The sequence below is a fragment of the Pelophylax lessonae genome (genome assembly GCF_965119305.1).
Source record: "Pelophylax lessonae genome assembly, chromosome: 4".
Classification (NCBI taxonomy): Eukaryota; Metazoa; Chordata; class Amphibia; order Anura; family Ranidae; genus Pelophylax; species Pelophylax lessonae.
Genome location: NC_138771.1, coordinates 324034897 through 324058072, shown reverse-complemented (window position 1 = coordinate 324058072; position 23176 = coordinate 324034897). Strand labels below are relative to the sequence as shown.

At 44.7% G+C, this 23176-nt stretch overlaps 1 protein-coding gene across 2 annotated transcripts in view; it reads right to left on the bottom strand.

The window, feature by feature from the left end:
• The window catches only part of FBXO38 (F-box protein 38), a 124297-nt gene extending 102040 nt beyond the window's left edge, over positions 1-22257 (bottom strand). For both annotated transcript variants that reach the window (XM_082253254.1, XM_082253255.1), the window contains exons 1-3: positions 22134-22257; positions 5484-5642; positions 3406-3539 (exon numbers count right to left, since the gene is read on the bottom strand). In XM_082253254.1, the coding sequence (XP_082109380.1) occupies positions 3406-3539; positions 5484-5608 (259 nt within the window). In that variant the 5' untranslated portion in view covers positions 5609-5642; positions 22134-22257. The remainder of the gene's footprint in view (positions 1-3405; positions 3540-5483; positions 5643-22133) is intronic.
• Between the last annotated feature and the right edge of the window lie 919 nt (positions 22258-23176).

Here is a 23176-nt window from a genome sequence, read left to right as displayed (position 1 = left end):
CCCTAACTTTTTTGAGATGTGTTGATGCCATGAAATTTAAAATCAACATATTTTTCCCTTAAAATTATACATTTTCTCAGTTTAAACATTTGATATGTCATCTATTTTGTATTCTGAATACAATATTGAAATTAGAAACTTCCACATCATTGCATTCTGTTTTTATTCACAATTTGTACAGTGTCCCAACTTTTTTGGAATGGGGTTTGTATATCAAAAAAATTTAAAGGAACACTTTTTAAATCAGAATATAGCATCAAGCCAATTAAACTTCTGGGATACTGATCTGGTCAGTTAAGTAGCAGAGGGAGCTGTAATCAGTTTCAGCTCCTTTGATGTTAATGAAATTAACAACTGGTGCACTAGATGGGAGACAACCTACAAAACAGGAGTGGTTTACAGGTAGAGGTCACTGACTTTTTTCCCTACTCATTTTTTCTGACGGTTTTTCACTAGTTTTGCATTTGGCTAGGGTCAGGGTCACAACTGACAGCATGAGGAGATACCTAGACCCTATAGGGTTACACAGGCAGTCCAACTCCTCCAGGATGGCACATCAATATTTGCCATTGCCAGAAGGTTTGCCGTGTCTCCCAGCAGAGTCTAAAGAGCATGGAGGATATTCCAGGAGACAAGCAGTTACTCTAGGAGAGCTGGACAGGGCCATAGAAGGTCCTTCTAGATTGTAAGCTCTAACGAGCAGGGCCCTCTAATTCCTCCTGTATTGAATTGTATTGTAAAGCCCCGTACACACGTACCGATTGTCGGCCGTAAATATATTGTAGGCTTGTTAGTATGATGCTTCCGACAGCGCATTTTCGGCCGAACAGAATCTGTCGTGCAGACTTGAAAATTTTTGTTGTCCGTCACCAGAACGGCCGATTGTTCGCCAGTCAGTACAGATTTCGGCCGACAGACAGCAGATTAGCAAGACTGGGCATGCTCAGAAAAGAAAAAAAGACAAGGAAAGTTAACCATCACATGACATCACTTCTGCAGTCGGCTGTTGGCCGACAAAATTCATGTGCAGTCTTTTGCAGTTTTCAACAGACACGACAGCCCTGGACAAAAGACGGCCGATCGTTCGGCCGACGATCAGTACGTGTGTACGGGGCTTAACTGTATTGTCTTCCCCCACATTGTAAAGCGCTGCGCAAACTGTTGGCGCTATAAAAATAATAAGCAGGACCAATATTTTCTCCTTTGTGCAAGGAGGAACAGGATGAGCACTGCCAGAGCCCTACAAAATGACCTCCAGCAGACCACTGGTGTAAATGTTTCTACCAAACAATCAGAAACAGACTTCACAAGGGTGGCCTAAGGGCTCTTGTGGGCCCTGTGCTCACTGCCCAGCACCATGGAGCCCAGAATTAGCAGGTCCACCACTTGCGCCCTGTGCTTTTAACAGATGAGAATAGTCCCCCCACCCCCGAGCACATGTGACAGACGTGAAAGGTCTGGAGAAGCCGTGGAGAACGTTATGCTGCCAGTAACATCATTCAGCATGACCGGTTTTTGGTGGTGGCTCAGTGAGAGGGACGCACAGACCTCTACAGGCTAGGTAATGGCACCCTGACTACCATTAGGTATTGGGATGAAACACTTGGACCCATTGACAGACCCTATGCTGGTGCAGTGGGTCCTGGGTTCCCCCTTGTGCAGGACACTGCCCGGCTTCATGTGGCAAGAGTATGCAGAAAGTTCCTGGAGGATGAAGGAATTTAAACCATTGACTGACCCCCCACGCTCCCCTGACCAAAATCCAATAGAACAGCTCTGGAACATTAGGTTTCGGTTCATCTGATGCCGCAAGGTTGCACCTCAGTCTGTTCAGGAGCTCAGTGACGCCCTGGTCCAGATCTGGGAGGAAATACCCCAGGACACCATCTGTCATCTCATTAGGAGCATGCCCCAACATTGTCAGGCATGCATACGAGCATGTGGGGGGCCACATTACTGAACAACATTTTGAGTTGCTGCAATTAAAATTTTAGCAAAACAGACTAGCCTGCTGAAAAAAAATTTCACTTTGATTTTTGGGGTGTCAGTTCCATCAAACAATGTGGCATCCTTTTATTCCTAACACATTACCCAGTCCAGATAAATATAGATATCCAGCATGATATATTTCCCAATTTTTTTGAGCAGTGTGTGTATATAGCTCATTTTTGCAGCAGATTGCAGATGCATTGCCAGGCGCCTGCAGACACTGCGTATATGCCTGTACCAATCTGCCCCGCCCCAAGATGAAGACTTCGGCAAAAGGAGGATAAAGCAGCACAAGGGACACATCTCACAGAAGGCAAGTAATGTTCCTTGTGCTAAATTTATATTTTCATGTAAATATTTGAGGCTTACAAAATAAAAAAAAAATCTGTATTTTTTGCTAGAAAATGACTTAGAACCCCAAAACATATTCTTTTTAGCAGAGACCCTAGAGAATAAAATAGCGGCCGTTGCAATATTTTATAACACGCACAGCGGACTTTCAAATTTCTTTAGAAAAACTACACTTCAATGAACAAAAAAAAAAAAAAAACATCAGCAACGTTAGCCCAATTTTCTTGTAGATTGTGAAAGATATTATGCCGAGTGAATAGATACCCAACAGGTCAGGATACCCAAAATTGTGCACACTGGTGGAATGGCGACAAACTACAGAACTTCAAAATCTCCATAGACAATGCTTTCCAATTTTGGTAATGGTATCTGTTTAGAGATTTAGAGGAGGTCTTGTACTAGAATTATTGCTCTTGCTCAAACGATCGAGGCGATACCTCAGATTGGGATTTGAACACTGTTTACATTTTTAGGCGTGACTTCTTTTTTTATTTTTTTTACACTGTGCCATTGGATTTTGTTGATTTCGATCACTTTTATTGCGGTCACAAGGAACATAAACATCCTTTGTGACAGTAAAAAGCAGTGACAGGTACTCTATATGCAGGGACTTGGGGTCTATAGGAACCCAAACCCCTCCTCTGCACTTTAAAGTATTCATGACGCCGAGATCGGCGTTTTTGAATAGTTTTGATTTTTGAAAACTGGCGCTGTTGGCTCCCGAATAAACTGGACGTAATGTCAAGACGTCGCTTCCGGGTTATTACATCAGAGACCCAATCAAAGCTGATTCCCGATTTGTTTGGGTCTCTGGTGGGACGGGATTGGAGAGCAGTGGAAAGAGATGTCCACTTCTGCGGCTTTTAAGATCAGCCGAGCAGTTGTTATTACTAGAGAGCTGACAGTCAGCACTAAAAAAACAAAAAACAAAAAAAAAAAAAAAACTGTACCAGGCTGATGCTTGCAGCTGCATCCATCACTCCAGTACATCCGCTTGAAACCAATGACATACAGGTATGCGATTTGGCAGCAAGTGGTTAAAGAACACTATATGGAGGCACTTACCTGTAGGCATATACTCCCACCAACGTCCAGCACAAAGGTCTACCATTTTAACTACACGCAGGTAGAGAGTCACAGCTTCCTTCAGTTTCCGTGACAAGCATTCCATACACATTATATCCTGTAGGGGGAGGTATCTATGAAAATAACAATTTCTCTGTTAGATATTGAACATTATTCACAAATACTAAATTTGTTAACTGGAAGGGTTAAAAATGTCAGATATTTCTAGGAAAAAACAGAAGCAAATTCTTAAACATGGTATGCATCAGTGGAACCTTTTTCCTGGTACTTGCTCAGCAGATTAAAGTCTGTTCCTTTAAATGCAAAAGTCATCATACTCGATTATAATATCTGAATGGTTGTGCTGACATGTCAGATTCCACTTGCATGTGGCATTGAAGGCAAAATCCAAAATTATATTCCGAACCCTCTTCTGTATTACTGTGTGTTTGTACACCCATACAGCTTTGCTGCATCACTGCTCCCCACTGCTTTGCTGCTCCCCTTCTGGTATTGGGATTCTGTAAGGCGGCTGAGATTTAGTCCGTTTGTCTGGTGTTTGAACAGCAGGCAGTCAGGCGACACTGTGGAACAGAGGCTAGTGTGTTTATAGACCCGTCTGTATTACAACATACTTGTTGGCTTATGATGCATATAACCCACTGGATATGAGGACATCTGCATCTATGATTTAGCCCTACACAGATAAAATATGTTAGAGTGGCTATCCTGATGGGTGGAGAGCAAGCTGAAACCATTCTGTGATCATTTGTTTTGTGATTTACTACACTTGTGTGCAATCCTGGGAAATATTCGTGACTTCTACTACTTTATTACACAGTGGGGTGGAGTCACTAAAACAGGAGAGTGCAAAATCTGGCTACCATGCACAGCTGCAGCAATCAGCTTCGAAATTCACCTTGTTTAATTAAAAAGCAGATTTATGTGATTACATCCCCCCCCAGTTATACTTACCTAGGGGAATGCAGCATTGCTGCAGTGCTGCATCTGTCCCCCGACACCTCTGCACTGAGAACCGAGTGATCGGACACCACCGATCACTCTGTTCTGACAGCTCCCTGAGCAGAGAGTTGCTGCCTGTCAGTAAGCAGCTCTCTGCCCTGCCGCTGCCTCCTCCTCCCTCACTGGAGCACCAAGCTGTGGAGGGGCGGGGAGCGGCCGGCTCAGCCTCTCACTGACTCAGTGGTCGTGATGACGCGGTGCCTGGACCAACATCTGTGAGGTTAGCAGAGAGCGGACTTAAGCCCGCTCTCTGCTTAAAACCGGTCACAGTAGTGCAGAACAAACTGCACTCCTATGATCCATAAGAGATGTACAGCCAAATGAGCTTTGGCTCTACATCTCCTTTAAGCTTTGAGAAAAATACCGGGAAGCTGCACCAGATTTTGCACTCTCCAGTTTTAGTAAATCAACCCTAATAAATAGCTTTGCAAAACTGCCTAAAACACATTGTTTATACTCAGTAATGCACAAAAGAAACAATGGTATGAGAAACATAACTAGGTACATACATTATCATAATAATACAAGGCATTTGAAAAGCTTTAATAAAAGCAATCAGCTGGTGGTTTGGTGTGGATCCATTTAAGACAGAAATGTTACAAATCTTCACATTTTCAAAAAAATCAACCCTTATTTGGCTGAAAACATCCTCTGTCAATGAGCGATTTCTTACAACAATGATCAGATATAGAATGGCCAATACAGTGACTAGATCTGCAGGAAAATAGTATTTTCACACTACAACTTCCATTATTCCCTGTATGATTAAGGTTTGGTTCAAGTGCACGACAGACAGAGGTCTCAGATTTGACCATAATCAAGATTACTTTTTTTTTTCTACGGTTCCGATTCTGTAGCATCATTAGAGCTGGACTGGCAAGTTTCATAAGTACCTACAACTTCAGTTCATCCAATATTGCCCCATGCACATGCAGTGATGAGCACAGGCCTTTTTCGTACAGCGACATTAAACAATTAACTTGCTCTTTTGCTAAGAATTGGGTGCAAAAGGGATGTACAGCATATTTATAAGTTATAATAATTACTCTACTCACTTAAATATATGGCAAAGCACTTCATGGGATAGCTGGTTCATGTAATCTTTAGGATCGCTGGATTTATTTTCAACACCTTCAGCATTTATTTTGCATGGTTTTACGTATTTTCGTCGAGGCCCCATCTTAAAAACCGAAGATGAGGAATTGCTTCATAAACTGCAAAGTAAAAATACATGTAAATATAGGAAAAAAGCCGCAATATATCACAAGATAGAGAATCACATAGATACGAGATTGGAAAACCCAATTTTTTTTACACATTTAGATTTTTCAAGTGGTTCTAAAGGCTCAAAGTTTTTTACCTTCATGCATTCTCTGTGCAGAAGCCCCCCAATACTTACCTAAGCCCCAACGCGATCCAGTGATGTACACAAGAGACTCGGCTCTCCAGGGACTCTCCCTCATTTACTGAGGCAGCAGTGGGAGCCAATGGCAGCCAGAGAGCCAATAAGAAGAGAGCGGCAGGGGCCGAGCCACAGCTCTCTGTGTGAATGGACAGACAGACCAGCAGCTGGGGAGCGAGCCTGCTTGGGTGCCCCCACAGTAAGCTGCTTGCTCCAGGAGCACTCAGCAGGAGGGAAGGGCCAGGAGCACCAGCACTGGACCCGAAATGAGAAGGATCCTTGCTGCTCTTTGCAAAATCACTGCACAGAGCAGGTAAGTATAGCATGATTTTTTTTTTTTTTTTTTTTTTTTATAACAAACACACACACAAGCCTTTATTGTCACTTTAAATTCTCACAAGCAGAGACTTCTGAACCCTCCTGTATTGTATAAACTTTACCGTTTCCCTTAATTTTGTGAAGCACTGCAAAACAAACTGTTGGCACAATATAAATTATGGAATATGATTAAAGGCTAACTCCACTTCGTAGGAAAAAGGATAGCAAATTAAAAAAAAAAAAAAAAAAAAAAAATAGCTTAAACAATTTGTACACAAGCCATATATTACAACTGGATGTTATTAAAAAATTACCTTTCCTTTTCAATCTGCAGCTGCTGTAATTTTCTGTTAAATTCAACGCAATATGGCTACCTGGAGGCATTCCATACACTATTGGTGTACAGAACACCCCCCAGAAATGTTGTAGTTTCCTGCTTGTGTGATTGGCTCACTATTTTTCCAGAACTCTGCACAAAGCTATAAGTCAGATTTTAGGCATCCTCTGCAAGAATTTTTTTTTTCTTGCGCTCTTCCCAAAGGGTTAATCAGTTCTAAAGGGATGCAGGACTTGCATTTTCTTCATTAAAACACTGCAAGTGCATCAGCTGAATAATGAAAAGTTTTTCCCAGCAGTAACCGGTTGGGAACTAAAACAAAGTTTGTTAAAATCCTGGCAATATACAGTAAGTACATTACCTAGAGGGGGAGTGTTTTTTTTTTCTCAACAAAAGTGGAGTTACTCTTTAAATAATTCAACTCCACGCAAACGCAATATTTATAAGGATACTTTGGAACAGCATTAACAGACTACCTGCAGTATCTTTTTACCAATGAAGAGCAGGAATAGTATAGAGAAATTATAAACTAAAAAGATTTCAAGTCCTTTCTGCTGTACTGTGGGGAAATCCCAAACAGTCAAGCAGCTACAAGGCTGGAGACCTGTTGGATTGTAAACCACTTTCAGAACCTAAGTGCTTTGCAACACAGGATTGATTGAAAAAAAAAATTAATAAAATAAAAATGAATTTTCAAAGATGCATTGAGAAATATGGGCAACTAGAAGCAGTGCTAGCAATCAGCAGGGTCTTTAAATCAGCTGGTCAGTGGGGTTTCAGGCAAGAGCAAATCCCACTGGCGCTACAACACTCATGCATTGCCTAATAGCCACGGGGTGCCATTCAAAAGGAATGGCACTGCAATGCAGCACTTATTATGGTCATGTTGAAGTGGACCCCGAGAGCTGACACTGAACTACAGTATACACCCAACAAAGTCGAAACACCCAATCTACAAATTTCTTCTAGATCAGTTACATATTAAATGTTACTTTAGTCAGAAAATTAAATCCCGCTAGATCACTTTAGGTTGACCCCTTTTGCAGGTATAAGTATGTAAAACATTAAAAATAAGTGTCTATGCTGTTTAAAATCCAGTAATACCCTGTCACATCCTTCTCTGCACATGCTCAGTTGCTCTCCATTTTTAGGCACTGCCCAATTTGTAGAGGCCAATCTGCTGACAGCTTTAAGGGCTCTTTCACACGGTCCGCCTCCGTAGGCGGATCCGTGCTACTCAGCGGGGATCAATCCGCGATCCCCGCTGAGCCGGCGGATGACAGCTCCGTCTCCGCTTGCAGTGTGGAGAGGGAGGTGTCACAGCCCCCGCTGCTCTCTATGGGGAATCGGATGAGAGCGGACCGCCTGTCCGCTCTCATCCGATCCCCAGGACAGATGGAAAATAGGGTTTCCATCCGTCTGGATTTCACAGACAGGATTGGATGCGGATGGCAGCGGGTGTCAGCGGACATGTCTCCGCTGACATCCACTGCTCCATAGGGCTGAATGGGGCATCCGATCAGATCCGCCTAAAAAACTGATAGGCGGATCTTTTCAGACCGCCCGCGTGAAAGAGCCCTAAAGCGGAATTAACCCCTCCTATCCTTTACAGCCAAAGAAGCTGCTTCTGTTTGATCTTCAAATTCCATGATGCTGCAGATGCGATCAATTAGGACACCAGCCATTTAATGGTTTGAGAGTTTGGTTGAGGACACAAGCAAATGTGGCAGTTAGCAATTCCAGCATTCCAGGAATGCAACTGTGTCGATGAGTTTAGTTCCTCTTTACGATTTACTGCTTTTCAGTGGTTCTGGGCTTCAGTAAAATGGCATCCTCCAGGAAGAAGAAACAGGAGCAATGTTGGAGGCAATTTACAGCACACACCAATGTTGGTAGCATAATTATTATTATAGAATGTATGTTCCTTGCTAAAGAACATATTTTATCATTTAAATTATGGGTAAAGTTGCACTTTAAGGGCTGAAAAGAAGTGCACCGATTGGAAATTTTGGTGCCGGAACAAAAATGAAGGACGCACTTGGCCAAAAAAAAGACAAATTGTATTGTATTGGACTTTTTAACCAGTTTACGACTGCCCGCCGCAGATGTACTGCAGCAGGCAGCCGCTCCCAGGCAAATCGCTGTAACTGTACAGCGCTCACTCTGAGGAGGCTAGGGGGTAAGTGCGCGCCGCCAGCGGCGTGCTTCCGCCCCTGCTCGTCAGCAGGGAAGCCGATGCAGTGGGCAGGCGGCTCCGATCGCTTTGCATTCATTCAGAAAATGCAAAGCACTTAAAATGGCAGCCATGCTGAGTGGCTGACCTCCTGTGTTCAGTAAGCAGCAAGGCAGCCACTTGGCACAGGACTCGGAAGCGAGTGGAGATCACCGGAATAGCGATGTCTATTTCAGCGACTTCTAGCAATTGAACATGCTGCAATGTAGAACATGCTGCATTTTTCCTGCACTTGACTGTACTAGAACGTGGTAAAACGCATCAAAAACATACTGGAATGCACCTAACACACATGTCCTTATTTAAGGTAAAGAAAAAAATAATACACAGGACTGCATCTGGAACGCATCCCAAAAAAATTTCTACTGTGAACTGGCCCTTAGAGAAAATCTCCAAAGCAAGGAAATACCCTTTTAGACAGTTTTCACTGGAACATGTGTCCCTGTTGCATTTCCCTCTTCTTTTTGTGCGACAACTAAAAAAATTTGGATTTTCCCATCACTTTTATTTCCACTGATAACAGTCACCAGGACAAAGAGTGACTCCTTGTAACAGACAGCATCACAAACCTGACACCTGGATCTAAACCTATCCTACTCCAGTGAAGACTATATCCTCTTGCTAAACACATAACATACATAAAGGATCTAACAAAAGTGGAGTACACCCCTCACATTTTTTTAAATCTTTTATTATAATCTTTTCATGTGACAACACTGAAGAAATGAAAAACCCATTTTTTTGCGGTTGAAAAACGGACATAATGCATGTCAATGGGATTGCGGATGTCAGCGGATGACCATCCGCTGACATCCGATTTGCGTCCTTTCCGATCAGTTCAGTTTTTTTGGTGCCCTATTTTTCTTCCGTTTAAAAAAAGGGAACGGACGCAAAAACGAATGTCAGCGGTATCATCCGCTGACATCCGCAATCCCATTGAAATGCATTATCTCCGTTTATCATCCGCAAACGGATGGGATGATAAACGGACATACGGACCGGATGACACAAGTGTCATCCGTGTCGGTAAAAAAAAAAAGTGCCGGAGCGGATAAAAAAAAAAAAAAAAACAGTCCGCCCCGTGTGAAAGGACCCTAAAGTAGTGAGTGTACAGCTTGTATAACAGTGTAAATTTGCGGTCTCCTCAAAAGACAACTCAACACAGCTATTAAAACGCAAAGGATCAGGTGAATTAAGGGGTGGACACCCACCATCTTCCCCAGTCTTTATCCGAGAACTCCTCGGAGATGGCATCTGCAACAAGATAAAAACACTCGCCAATGGTTAGAACAGCATATAGGGAGGGAAGCCCTGCTGTCCTGGACGGCTCCTAGAAACAGAGTTACCGGTAAGTCCAACTCTGGTTTTTCTCCAGTCGTCTGTCCAGGACAGCACAGGAAAGATCAACGAGAACTTACCAGATTTAGGGTGGGACTACCGCCTGGAGGACCTTCCTTTCAAACGCTTGGTCCTGCGCAGAGAGGAGGTGCAGTCTTTAGTGCTTGATAAATGTTGAGAAGCTAAACCAGGTGGCTGCTTTGCAAATTTGTTCTGGTGTCGCCCCTGCTCGCTCCGCCCAAGAGGCAGATAACGCCCTCGTAGAGTGAGCCAACAGAGAAAAAGGGCACTCTTTTTCTAAACTTTTATAGGCTTCCATTATCGCCTGTTTAATCCACCTGGCAATAGTGTTCTTTGAAGCTTGCTGCCCCTTATTTTTCCCTGAATGCACTACAAATAAAGCATTGGATTTTCTAAAGCTCTTAGACAACTCTAGATAGCGTAAAGGCCCGTACACACGCACCGATTGTTGGCTGTAAATTTTCGGCCAACGTCCGATTATCGGCTTGTTAGTATGATGCTTCCGACAACCGACTTCAACTTTTCGGCCGAACAAAATCTGGTGTGCAGGCTAAAAAATTTTTGTTGGCCAACAACAGAACGGCCGATTGTTCGTCAGTCAGTACAGATTTCGGCCGACAAAAATGTGATGATCAAGACTGGGCATGCTCAGTGAAGAAAAAAAAAAAAAAAAAAAAAAACACACGAAAAGTAGACCAGAACATGACATCACTTCTGCAGTTGGTTGTTGTTGGCCGACAAAATTTGTGTGCAGTCTAGAGCACATTTCAACCAACACAACAAAACTGGACAAAAGACGGCCGATTGGTCGGCCAACAATTGGTGCGTGTGTACAGGGCTTAACACACAGGCCCTGACATCTAGAAGATGAAACTCTGCTTCCTTTGGATTGTTAGGGGAGGAACAGAAGGATGGTAACATCATTTCTTGGGCCCTGTGGAACCTGGAAGCCACTTTAGGTAGGAATCCTGGATCTGTACGTACCACCAACCTGTCTTCAAAAATTTGAAGAAAAGATTCCTTAACTGAAAGCGCCTGTAACTCACTAATGCGCCTGGCTGTAGAAATTGCCACCAGAAAGGCTGTCTTAAGGGTAATCTACTTAAATGACAGGTCTACGTCCTGCGAAAGTTTTATCCAACCCTGCAGTACTATTGATAAGTCCCATTTAGGAAGAACCCTAAATGGAACTGGTCTCATTCTGGATAATCCCTTGAAGAACCTCATCACTAAAAAGGTTCTAAAGCCAGGGACTTCTCCAGAAACACCGATAATGCCGCTACTTGCACCTTTAAGGTGCTAACGGCTAGTCCCTTGTCTGCCCCTTCCTGCAGAAATTCAAGGATGGCTGGAACACAGACATCCCGGTTACCGGTGTTTAGCCAAGAACAAAAAATGTTCCAATACTTAAAATAAATTGCCTGGGTGACCTTTCTACTAGAAAGAATTGCGCGGATCACATTATCTGGAAGTCCTTTTGACTTCAAAAGACCTTCTTCAGATACCAGGCTGCCAACTTCATTCTTTGAATTTTTGGCAGTTGAATCGGCCCCTGGGACAGCAGGTCTTCCCTCTCTGGGAACATGAGGGGAGGGTATACTGCTAGACACCACAGGGATGAAAACCAAGGCCTGTGTGGCCAAAAACGGGACTACCAGGATTAAGTGGTATCATCCTGGATACATTTTTTGAGAACAAGAGGAATCAGCTTGAATGGGGGAAAGGCATAACTCAGCTGAAACGTCCACTCCTGAGCCAGGGCATCCACCCCTATGGCTCCTCCGCCTTTCTCCAAGGAAAAGTACCTTGGGACTTTGTTGTTCATTCTGCTGGTAAACAGATCTATGTCTGGAAGGCCCCATCTCTGGGTCACTAACTGGAAGATTTCCCTGTTTAAGGACCACTCCGATTCCAACACCCGATGGAGACTTAAAAAATCTGCCATCTCGTTGTCCACTCCCATTAGGTGGACTGCGGAAATAGAGCTCAGGTTCACCTCCGCCCACGAAAACAGATTCGCTGTCAGCTGCATCAAGGCCGGGCACCGTGTCCCTCCTTGCTTGTTGACATAAGTGACCGCCACCACATTGTCCGAGACGACTTTTATATGGCGGCCCGTTTAGGTCCTTGGAAAAAACCTTTAGGGCTTCCCAGATTGCCCGCAGCTCTCTCCCAATTTGCCGATTTCAGCGATTCCATCTTGGACCATGCTCCTTAGGCCATCCTTGATCCCCAGTGGGCCCCACAGCCCCAGGTACTGGCGTCCTTAGTTATCCGGACGGATATTGGGAAGGACCATTGAAGGCCCACCCAAAGGTGCTCTTTCCTCCACCACCAGAGCGATTGCTTGGCTTTTGGAGATAAGTGGATGGTCTTGTCCAAGGATTGTTGTCTCCCGTCCCAAACTCTTAAGATGTTGGCCTGGAGACACCGAAAGTGGGCCCTTGCCCACGGAACGGCTGGCATCGTTGCCGCCAAGAACCCTAGGCCTGACATGGCTGTCCTGATGGATAGTGACATGTTGGTTTGTAGGGCAACCACTGTCACTTTTACTTTTTCCCCCCTTTTCTGGAGTGAGGAAAACTTTTTGCTCTATTGAATTTATCCTGTATCCCAGATAGCACAAATCTTGTGTTGGGATCAGGTTGGATTTGTCCTGCTTGATTAACCAACCCAGGTCCTCCAAGAATAGAGTAGCTACCCGTAAGTCTTCCTGCAACTGGGGAAAGGAGTGGGCAAAAAATAAAAAGGTCGTCCAGATAAGGAATGACCGAGATTCCCCTTAGTCTTAAGGGAGCCAGTGCTTCTGCCAGAACTTTGGTAAAAATCCTGGGAGAAGAAGTCAGCTGAATGGCGGGGCTCTTGGACTGCAGATGGCAAACAGTACTCCCCCAGCTTATCGCTATTCTTAAAAGTCTTTTGAGACTTCTTGTGAATCGGGATATGGAGATAGGCATCCATTAGATCCAGGGAAGCCATAAAGCAATTTGGGGGGAGCATGGCCATCACCGTAAAGATGGTTTGCATCCAAAACTTCTTGTAGGTCACTCATCTGTTCAGAGGTTTTAGGTTCAGGATTAGCCGAAAATTCCCCAACGGCTTTTTCACTACAAAGACGTGCAAGTAGATACCCATATTTGTTTCTTCTTGGGGCACTGGAACGAGAACCTCTGGTCCATAAGGTCGCCAATTTGCGACAGTAGTGCCGACACCTTTAGGGGGATCTCTGGGAGGGGAGTTCAGAAATGTTCTTGCGGGCGGAGTGCCCTGGAACTGAATCAGATAACCCTCCCTGATGATCCTCAGTATGAACCCGTTTTGGGTCACTTTTTCCCCACTGTGGGAGGAATTGACCCCAACCTTCCCCCCCCCCCCCCCCCCCACCGGGACCCGGTTATTGGGGTTTTTTTTTTTTTTTTTTTTGGAGAAGAAAAGAGAATACCCTTCTTTTGTTGCCCTCTCACCCACTGTTTTTTAGTGGTTGGCATCTTGGAAGCCTGCCCTTGTGGTCTTTGATAACGAAAAAAAACGTGGATCTGGAGCTTTTTTGGTCTTTCACAGAAAAGCTCTCTTCTTATCAACCATTCGGTCTAAGACCTTTTCCAGGTCTGGGACGAATAAGAGGTCCCCTTCAAAGGGAATACTACAGAGCTTTGTTTTGGACGCTAAGTCCCCTGACCATGATTTTAACCACAAGGCCCTACGTGAAGAGTTCACCAGGGCTGCAGTTCTGGCCGATAACTTAACCGATTCTGCCGAAGCATCTGCCATATACCTGGCCGCTTTTGACAGCATAGGAAGGGAATCCAGAATCTCTTTACGGGAAGTCCCTCCTTCCAGATGGGCTTTAAGTTGGTCTAGCCAAACCTCCAAATTTCTGGCCACCACTGTTGTGGCCATAGCTGGATTTAGGTTAGCCATAACTGCTCTAGTGATAACTTAAACCTAGGCGATTTAGTCCCCAACTCAAGGACCTCCCTGGAAGAAGCTGCCTCACTAAGCTCTTCAAGGGAATCTGAGTCCTCTGCCTCGGTTTCTCCACCCTCCTCTGGGGCTGAAACTAGGGGGGCTTCTGCTGGCTGTTTGGGGGTCTCTATGTTAGACAGCATAGATTTAATCGCTTTCATCTCCTTCTGGATTCCTGCGATAAAATCCTTGCATGCCCCTGTTGACTCCTTATAGACCAATTTGTCTATGCGGGGTTTACAAAGGGGTTTACTCCAGCCCTCCTTAAACTTAGCAACACAGGCCGGGCATCTTTTCCTCCCTGCCGGTTTCTCTGTGTCTTTAGGCTGAGCCTGAAGACGAGAAGAGGGGGGAAAAAAAAACAAGGAAACAGTAAGACCCTTAACAGAAAAAAAACAAGGAGGGGGATAAACTACAACAGCCACCCCCTCCCCCTGCCAGAGAAGGTAAGCCATAGTTCCTAGGCTCTTTAGCCCAGACTCAGCTTTGAGGGGGGGGGGGGGAGAATTAAAAAACAAACAGGGGAAATCACAGCATTCTGAGGGGCCCTTGTACTCACCCTCCCCCCCTCTCCCAGCCTAGTATGTAGCCTACCCCTGTGACACCTACCTGAGCTGGGATGGCACCACCACCGCTGAGGGTCCTGCAGTCTCTATGAGAGAGGCCTCTTCCTCCTGCAGCATCCTGCCGTTGTGTTCTGCCCAGGGAAGCCTCGCAGACTTGAAGCGGTTTCAGCAGTTTAAATAAAAGGCCATGGCTCCGGCGTCATCACCGCTGTGAGAGCCGAAACCGGAAGTGATGCGCCGGAAGCCCCGCCCTCCTCCGATGCGCTCCAAAGGCCGGAACTCGAGGCCTGCGCCCCCTGCCCTGTATGCGGAAACTGCACGGTGGAGCACAGGACTCCACATCGTTGCAGACAGTGGGCATAGCCCTCCCCGGGCTCCAGGAAATGTGCCGGACACGGCCTCGTCGGCCACCAGGGGCCCCCACCGCTGACCTCCTTCCCTCTGACAAGGACAGATACAGCAGAGCTCCACACCTGCCTCCTCCACCAGCTGCCTGCTGCTGGTGCTGCATTCGCCCAATCACTCCTCAGTCTCCAAGCACCGCTTATAGCCTTAGCTAGTGCGGTGACTGTGTATTGGAATCTAGATATGAAAACCAATACCCTTTTCTCTCATACATCTTTCAATCTTGCCATTCCAAACTGACTAAGTTGGTTGGTTCGTTTTGAAAGTAACCTTTCATTTCTTTATTAACACTTTACATGCCTACCGTTTGGGCAATGCCCAAGCTGTTTATATAGACCATGATTAACTTATGCAGCACTTGCTTCAGACATTAACCGCATGAAGCAGCACATTGGTTAATATATAAAATTTTTTTTTTATTAATATAAGCCAAACAAAACCCTTTTTTTAGTAATTATTTCTTTTTTTCTTTTTTACCTGGCAGATCTCCCAGCCTTTTTGGGTTTCAGCTGTCCCCATTCAGCCACTGGCTGACGGGCACATATAAATAGGAGCGTGTCTACATGATCATTACCTTTCTATCATTCGCCCTTCCCAACAAGGCACTCCAATGCAGTGACGAGAGCAATCCAGCTTTGTGTTTTTAATGTTATTGGCAGGCATACACTCTAAAGTGTCATTCGGCAGATTCTGTAAGTGTTTTAACACATTATGTTATGAATATACTTTTTGACTGAATTGTACATGCAATTTAATGATCACAATGAATATTCTATATATTATGTTTATTTTCTACATATGTATATCTTTCTCATACTTACCAATGATTAATTACTATGTGATTGATCACTTGCAGACCGCTATTTAAAGGTTGCCCCTGAAGAAGGAATTCTTACCTGTGTCTCTGAAACGCGTCGGGCATATACCTTCATCACAGCGGTATTTGTTTGGCCTCATGACCTCATGATTGTATACAGCTTGCCATATGCTTTTAATGTATTTTTGTAAACAATTTTTTCAATAAATTTCAATATTGTAATACATTTGTTTGGAGCCATATATAAATAATTGTGCCTTAAAAGTCCCACCCCCAGGGGAACTCTCTTCTTAAGTCTTTGTTCATGGGATGTGGCACACTGTGGAGTGATTTCACATGAGCGCAATTTATGTACCTCCTCCAGGGAGGAAACACAAAAAGACTGGGGAAGATGGTGGGTGTCCGCCCCTTTATTCACCTGATCCTTTGTGTTTCCTGTCTCCAGAGGTGGAGCCTATATCTCCTGTGCTGTCCTGGACAGACGACTGGAGAAAATGTCCAAATTTGGCCCAAAGTGTCAATATTTTGTGTGGCCACCGTTATTTTCCAGCACTGCCTTATCCCACTTGGGCATGGAGTTAACCAGAGTTTCACAGGTTGCCACTGGAGTCCTCTTCCACTCCTCCATGACAGAACGGAGCTGGTGGATGTTGGAGACCTTTCGGCTCCTACACCTTCCGTTTGAAGATGCCCCACAGATGCTCAATAGGGCTTAGGTCTGGAGACATGCTTGGCCAGTTCATCACCTTTACCCTCAGCTTCTTTAGCAAGGCAGTGGTCATCTTGGAGGTGCATTTGGGGTCGTTATGTTGGAATACTGACCGGCGGCCCAGTCTCCAAAGGGAGGGGAATCATGCTTTGCTTTAGTATGCCACAGTACAGGTTGGTATTCATGGTTCCCTTAATGAACTGTAGCTTTCCAGTTCCATCAGCACTCACGCAGCCCCAGACCATGACACTCCCAACACAATGATTAACTGTAGGGCAAGACCCACTTGTCTTTGTACTCCTCACCCGATTGCCGCCACACATGCTTGACACCACCTAAACCAAATATATTTATCTTTGTCTCATCACACCACAGGACATGGTTCCAGTAATCCATGTCCTTAGTCTGCTTGTCTTCAGGAAACTGTTTGCTGACTTTCTTGTGCTTCATCTTTAGAAGAGGCTTCCTTCTGGGATGACAGCTATGCAGACAAATGTGATGCAGTGTACGGCGTATGGTCTAAGCACTGACAGGCTGACCCCCCACCCCCTCAACCTCTGTAGCAATGCGCAGCACTCATACGTCTATTTCCCAAAGACAACCTCTGGATATGACGCCGAGCACATGCACTCAACTTCTTTAGTCGACCATGGCGAGGCCTGTTCTGAGTGGAACCTGTCCTGTTAAACCATTGTATGGTCTTGGCTACTGTGCTGCAGCTCAGTTTCAAGGTCTTGGCAATCTTCTTATAGCCTAGGCCATCTTTATGTAGAGCAACAATTCTTTTTTCAGATCTTTAGAGAGTTCTTTGCCATGAGATGCCATGTTGAACCTCCAGTGACCAGTATGAGAGAGTGATAAATTTAACACATCTGCTCCCCAGTCACACCTGAGACCTTCTAACACTAACGAGTCACATGACACCGGGGAGGAAAAATGGCTAACTGGGCCCAATTTGGACATTTTCATTTTGGGGTGTACTCACTTTTGTTCCCAGTAGTTTAGACATTAATGGCTATGTGTCGAGTTATTTTGAGGGGACAGCAAATTTTACACTGTTATACAAGCTGTATACTTTTACTACTGTACATCGTAGCAAAGTGTCATTACATGAAAAGATAATAAAATTTACAAAAAATGTGAGGATGTACTTACTTTTGTTTGATACTGTAATACATACTAACTTAGAAACTCAGGGTTCTCCCTATTGCTAACATATACTTAATAATAAATTCTCCAAAATCGGGGAGGAGTACATCGGTAAGGACCATTAAGCAAAAACTGAGTTTAAAAACATGATTTAACTCAACCACAAGAAGGAAACACAACATATATATGGCAGCTCACTGGACTATATTAAAGCGGAGTTCCACCCTAGAATTTTTTTTTTTTTTTTAAATAAAAATACCCCCGGGACTAGTGCATTTAAGCAACGATAGCCTCTGAACTGTCCCGTTTCACTTATCATTTAGAAGAAATACTTACCTTGACAATGTCTTATCCAGCGCTGCCATCTCAGGTGTGGGCAGCTGAAGCCGGAGGGTCCTCTTCAGTGTCGTCTGAGTCCCAGAATGCCCTGCTCAACACCTCCGGTGCAGGCGCTCCATCCCTGCATGCCCAGAAGCTGTTCAGCAGGGAATGACGCACCTGCACCGGAAGTGTCGAGCAGGGCCGATGCAGGTGCATGACTCCTGGGATCGATGACGCTCATCTCCCAGGAGTCAATGCAAGGAGGAAGTGATGGCGCAGGCCGCGGCCGCAGAGGGAGGAAGAGGAAGGAAGGTAAGTATATACTCATTAAAAAGAAAAAAACCTAAATCACATCTATCTCTCTCATAACAAAAAACATTTCCCCTATATTATGCAAAATAGCAATAAACTCTAATATTAGAATTATTTATCTATACACACACACACACACACACACAGTGCCTTAAAAAAGTATTCATACCCGTTTAAATTTTCCACATTTTGTCATGTTACAACTAAAAACGTAAATGTATTTTATTGGGATTTTATGTGATAGACCAACACAAAGTGGCTCATACAGTAAACCCCCCTCCATTGCGGGGGTTACGTTTCGGACCCACCCGGGAAAAGTGAAAATCCGCGAAATAGAAAGACCCTATTTAAATACACTCTAGGCATGTTTTTTTGACTTTCACTGTACTTTTAAAAGCATTTTAAGGTCTTTAAACACACTTTTAAAACAATAAAACGCATAAAAGATACTGAGAGACAGAGCAAGAGCAATGGAAAACAAAAATATTTAATCAACAATGATTTAATTAGTAAAAAAATATTAATAGGTCTTACAGAAAGAAAAACGCAATAAATCAGAACCGCCAAAACTGAACCGTGATATAACGGGGGTTTACTGTATTTGTGAAAGTGGAAGGAAAATGATAAATGGTTTTCCACATTTTTACAAATATCTGAAACATGTGGAGTGCATTTGTATTCAGCCCCCTTTAGGCTTCTTTCACACGGTCCGCCTCCGCAGGCGGATCCGTGTTGCTCAGCGGGGATCGATCCGCGATCCCAGCTGAGCCGGGCGGATGACAGCTCCGTCTCCGCTTGCAGAGCGGAGAGGGAGGTGTCTCAGCACCCGCTGCCCTCTATGGGGGATCGGAGGGGAGCGGACCGCTTGTCCGCTCTCTTCAGATCCGATCCGCTCCGATTACTGAACGGATGGAACAATAGGGTTTCCATCCGTCCAGATTTCAGCACAGGATCGGATGCGGATGGCAGCGGGTGTCAGCGGAGGTGACCTCCGCTGACACCCGCTGCATGGAGGATCCGATCAGATCCGCCTAAAAAACTGAGAGGCGGATCTGATCGGACAGCCCGTGTGAAAGAGCCCTTACTCTAAAATCCCTAACTAAAATCTAGTGGAACCAATTGCCTTTAGAAGGCACCTAATTAGTAAATAGAGTACACCTGTGTGTAATTTCTCAGAATATATACACAGCCGATCTGTAAAGACCTCAAGAGGTTTGTTAGAGTACCTTAGTGAACAAACAGCATCACGAAGGCAAAGCAACCAGACAGGTCAGGGATAAAGTTGTGGAGAGGTTTAAAGCAGGGTTCGGTTATAAAAAAAAAAAAAAAAGAAAAGAAAATCCCCAAGCTTTGAACATATCACGAAGCATGTGTGTCTCATTGGGGAGATTTTCTATCACTTCCTGTTTCCTAGCAAAACAGGAAATGAGAAGAAATTCCTTCAAAATGAGGGGGTTGATGTGTAATTAGGGTTACTAGAACTAGTGTCTCCTATTTGAGTGTAACATGTTGGTATTCATCAGCCCCCTCAACTCCAGAGCCACTTTCATTGCGAGAGCTGGCAGGGTTCTTCTCCCCACAGCCACTGTCAAATATAAAATTATATTGGCTGTGCAGAGCTCCACTCACATCATTCGTTCACAGTAATCTGTGAATGGATTAACCACAATCCCCCTATGCCACTGCGGCAGATTGACTGTACCGATTTCCTCCAGCTCAGTGACTGTCTACCAAGGTATGGGCAGATAGCTTTAAGTAGTGGCTGCAGGAGCCCTAAAATGCACCCTCAATCCACTGATGGTGGGTGCAATACTTTGCATGCTCCTGCTTAATAAATAAATGCACATTTTTCTACCTGCAAAATCATGTGCATTTTCAGGGCTTGACAAATTTTCCTGAAATCAGGGAGCCAGCTAAAAAAGTTAAGAGCCAGTTTTTTTTTTTTTTTTTTTTTTAAACAACCAAGCTTTATTTCCAAAAAAATAACATACTAAATTTACACATAAAGACGACTAGAACCCCACTCTCCTCTATAGCGCAATCGGATGGAAACAGACTGTCTGTCAGTTTCCATCGATGCCATCTGATCCGATCCACGGGATGGATAGAAAATAGAACCACCATCCGTCTGTTTTTGGCGGACAGGATCAGATGGCGGCAGATTACAGCCCCATAGAGGAGACTGAAGGGTCCGATCAGGTCTGCCTGAAAAACTGAAAGGCGGACCTGATCAGACAGCCCGTGTGAAAGGGGCCTTCGGCTGTGGCATGGCGATGAGGAAAAAAAAAAAAAAATTATATATTATATAAATTTTTTTTTTTATAATAATTGAAAAAAAAAAAAATAGAAAAATTATTATTTTTTTTTAAATAATTAAAAAAAAAAAAATTAATAATAATAACCACACTCCCTGTCCACTTACCTTTTAAGCAAAGATAAGTGGACAGGGAGATGAAGCCTGCAAAAACTTCCCTCATCTCCTGTTGGGGAAGGAGATGGACAGGCATTGAGGACAGGCAGGGGCAACAGCCATTAGTTACTGCTTGTCAAACTCCCGGCCACCACAAGAGTTCCCTGTTCTCTGACTGAAGAAGGCCGAAAAGCCACGGCCTCAATTTTCAGACGGCGCGGTAGTCCGTGCACTCGGTGAGTGGTTGGGGGGGGGGGGCGCAAAAGGGACAGGACACCTCTTGCAGTGCACCCCAGGCACCAGGTCGCTAATTCTAGTCGTCAATGTGACCTGGCGCCCGGGGTTTGTTGAGCCCTGTGCATTATTTTTTATCAAAAGGTGTGCTTAGGCCCCTTTCATGAGTGGGCTGATTGGGTCCACATGTCAGTTTACTGGGCAGACCCTCAATACTCCTCTATAGAGCAGCGGGTGCAAACGGACATGTCTGTTTACACCTGCTGACATCCAATCCGATTGATAAAAACAGACGGATGAGGATTTGTTTTCCTTCCATTTAACGGATTGGATTGAGTCGGGTGTAAATGGACATGTGTCCGTTTACACCTGCTGACAGCCAATCCGATTGATAAAAACAGATGGCTAAAAGATTAGATTCCCTTCTGACTAGGATTGGATGACAGTCGGGTGTAAACAGACAGGCGGTCCTTTTACATCCCACCGCCCATAGAGGAAAGCAGGCCGTGTCTGCTCTTTATAAGTAGACACACGAACCAGCCAACCACCCACTCATCGGGGATCAGCTGACAGATTTACCGCTGAGCAGGGGGGCTCCAAAGGAGCCCATCCCGTGTGGAAGGTGCCCAAGCTTTAATCTGCATTTTCCTTTTAAACAAAACCTGGAAGTGACTCTAGGAGGCTTCCATTACTGATTCTCCCTTCTCAGAACCCTATTTGCATGGTTATCATTCCAGGTTTTTGAGTCACTGCCCAGGAATGAGCAGACATAAGGAATTGTGACACCTTTCCAACACTCATTCACACTGGGCGTTCAGGTTAAGTGATTCAACTTCAGATACAGCCAGGCAACAAGCATTTTTAGGAGGACAGCCAGTATCATTTTACTAATGGCAGGGTCACTTTAGAACCGGCTACATACTTCTGAATGGCTAGCACTCAAGACACTGCTAACAATACAGGAGAACCCATGGTGTCTGTAATGTAAATAGTCGCATTATATAAGAAGGTAGCTGTAGTAAATATTGCTCCCACACATCCTTATTAAATCCATATATACAGAGTAGAATATATTCCTGAGGGTCCATACCAGGGCTGCAGTCACGTTCCCTTTGCCGGTATACAGCCCTAATAACCGTGCTACAACCGCCTAACCCCTGCCGTTACCTCCCGCTCACGCTCCTCAGTATACAGGGAACCCCGGGCCGTCCAGCAGCTGAGCCTCTGTGTACCGGAAACAGCCACAAAGATGCCCAGACAAACACTTCCTGATTCAGCTCCGCCCCTCTCTTCCCACACAGCCAATCTGTTCTCTTCGCCGGGAGAGCCAATGGTGGAGATGCTGGGAGCCAGCGGCGGTAGGATTGGCTAGAGAAGAGCTTCCTGGTAAGAAAGAGGTCGCTGGCGCTGCTGTTTCCGTCATTTCAGCGGTGGGGGCGAGCTGTGACTGATGTACCGGGCTGAGATGGAGGGGATTGGCTTTGAAGATATTAGAAATAATAACAATGTATAGAGACATGAGTTGTAACTGGAGAGTAGATAGACTATGCAAGGAGCACTATACACATCGCCCCTCATTTACTAAAGGAGTAGTGAACTTTCCCTTTAGGCCACATTTATCCAGGCTCACTTATGTGAACTTTCCCTTTAGGACTCATTCACACTGGCTCACTTATGTGAACTTTCCCTTTGCGTCTCATTCACACTGGCTCACTTATGTAAACTTTCCCTTTAGGCCTCATTCACACAGGCTCACTTATGTGAACTTTCCCTTTAGGACTCATTCACACAGGCTCACTTATGTAAACTTTCCCTTTAGGACTCATTCACACTGGCTCACTTATGTGAACTTTCCCTTTAGGACTCATTCACACAGGCTCACTTATGTGAACTTTCCCTTTAGGTCTCATTCTCACTGGCTCACTTATGTGAACTTTCCCTTTAGGCCTCATTCACACGGGCTCACTTATGTGAACTTTCCCTTTAGGTCTCATTCTCACTGGCTCACTTATGTGAACTTTCCCTTTAGGCCTCATTCACACTGGCTCACTTATGTGAACTTTCCCTTTAGGTCTCATTCACACTGGCTCACTTATGTGAACTTTCCCTTTAGGTCTCATTCACACTGGCTCACTTATGTGAACTTTCCCTTTAGGTCTCATTCACACTGGCTCACTTATGTGAACAATTTACCTTTAGGACTAATTCAC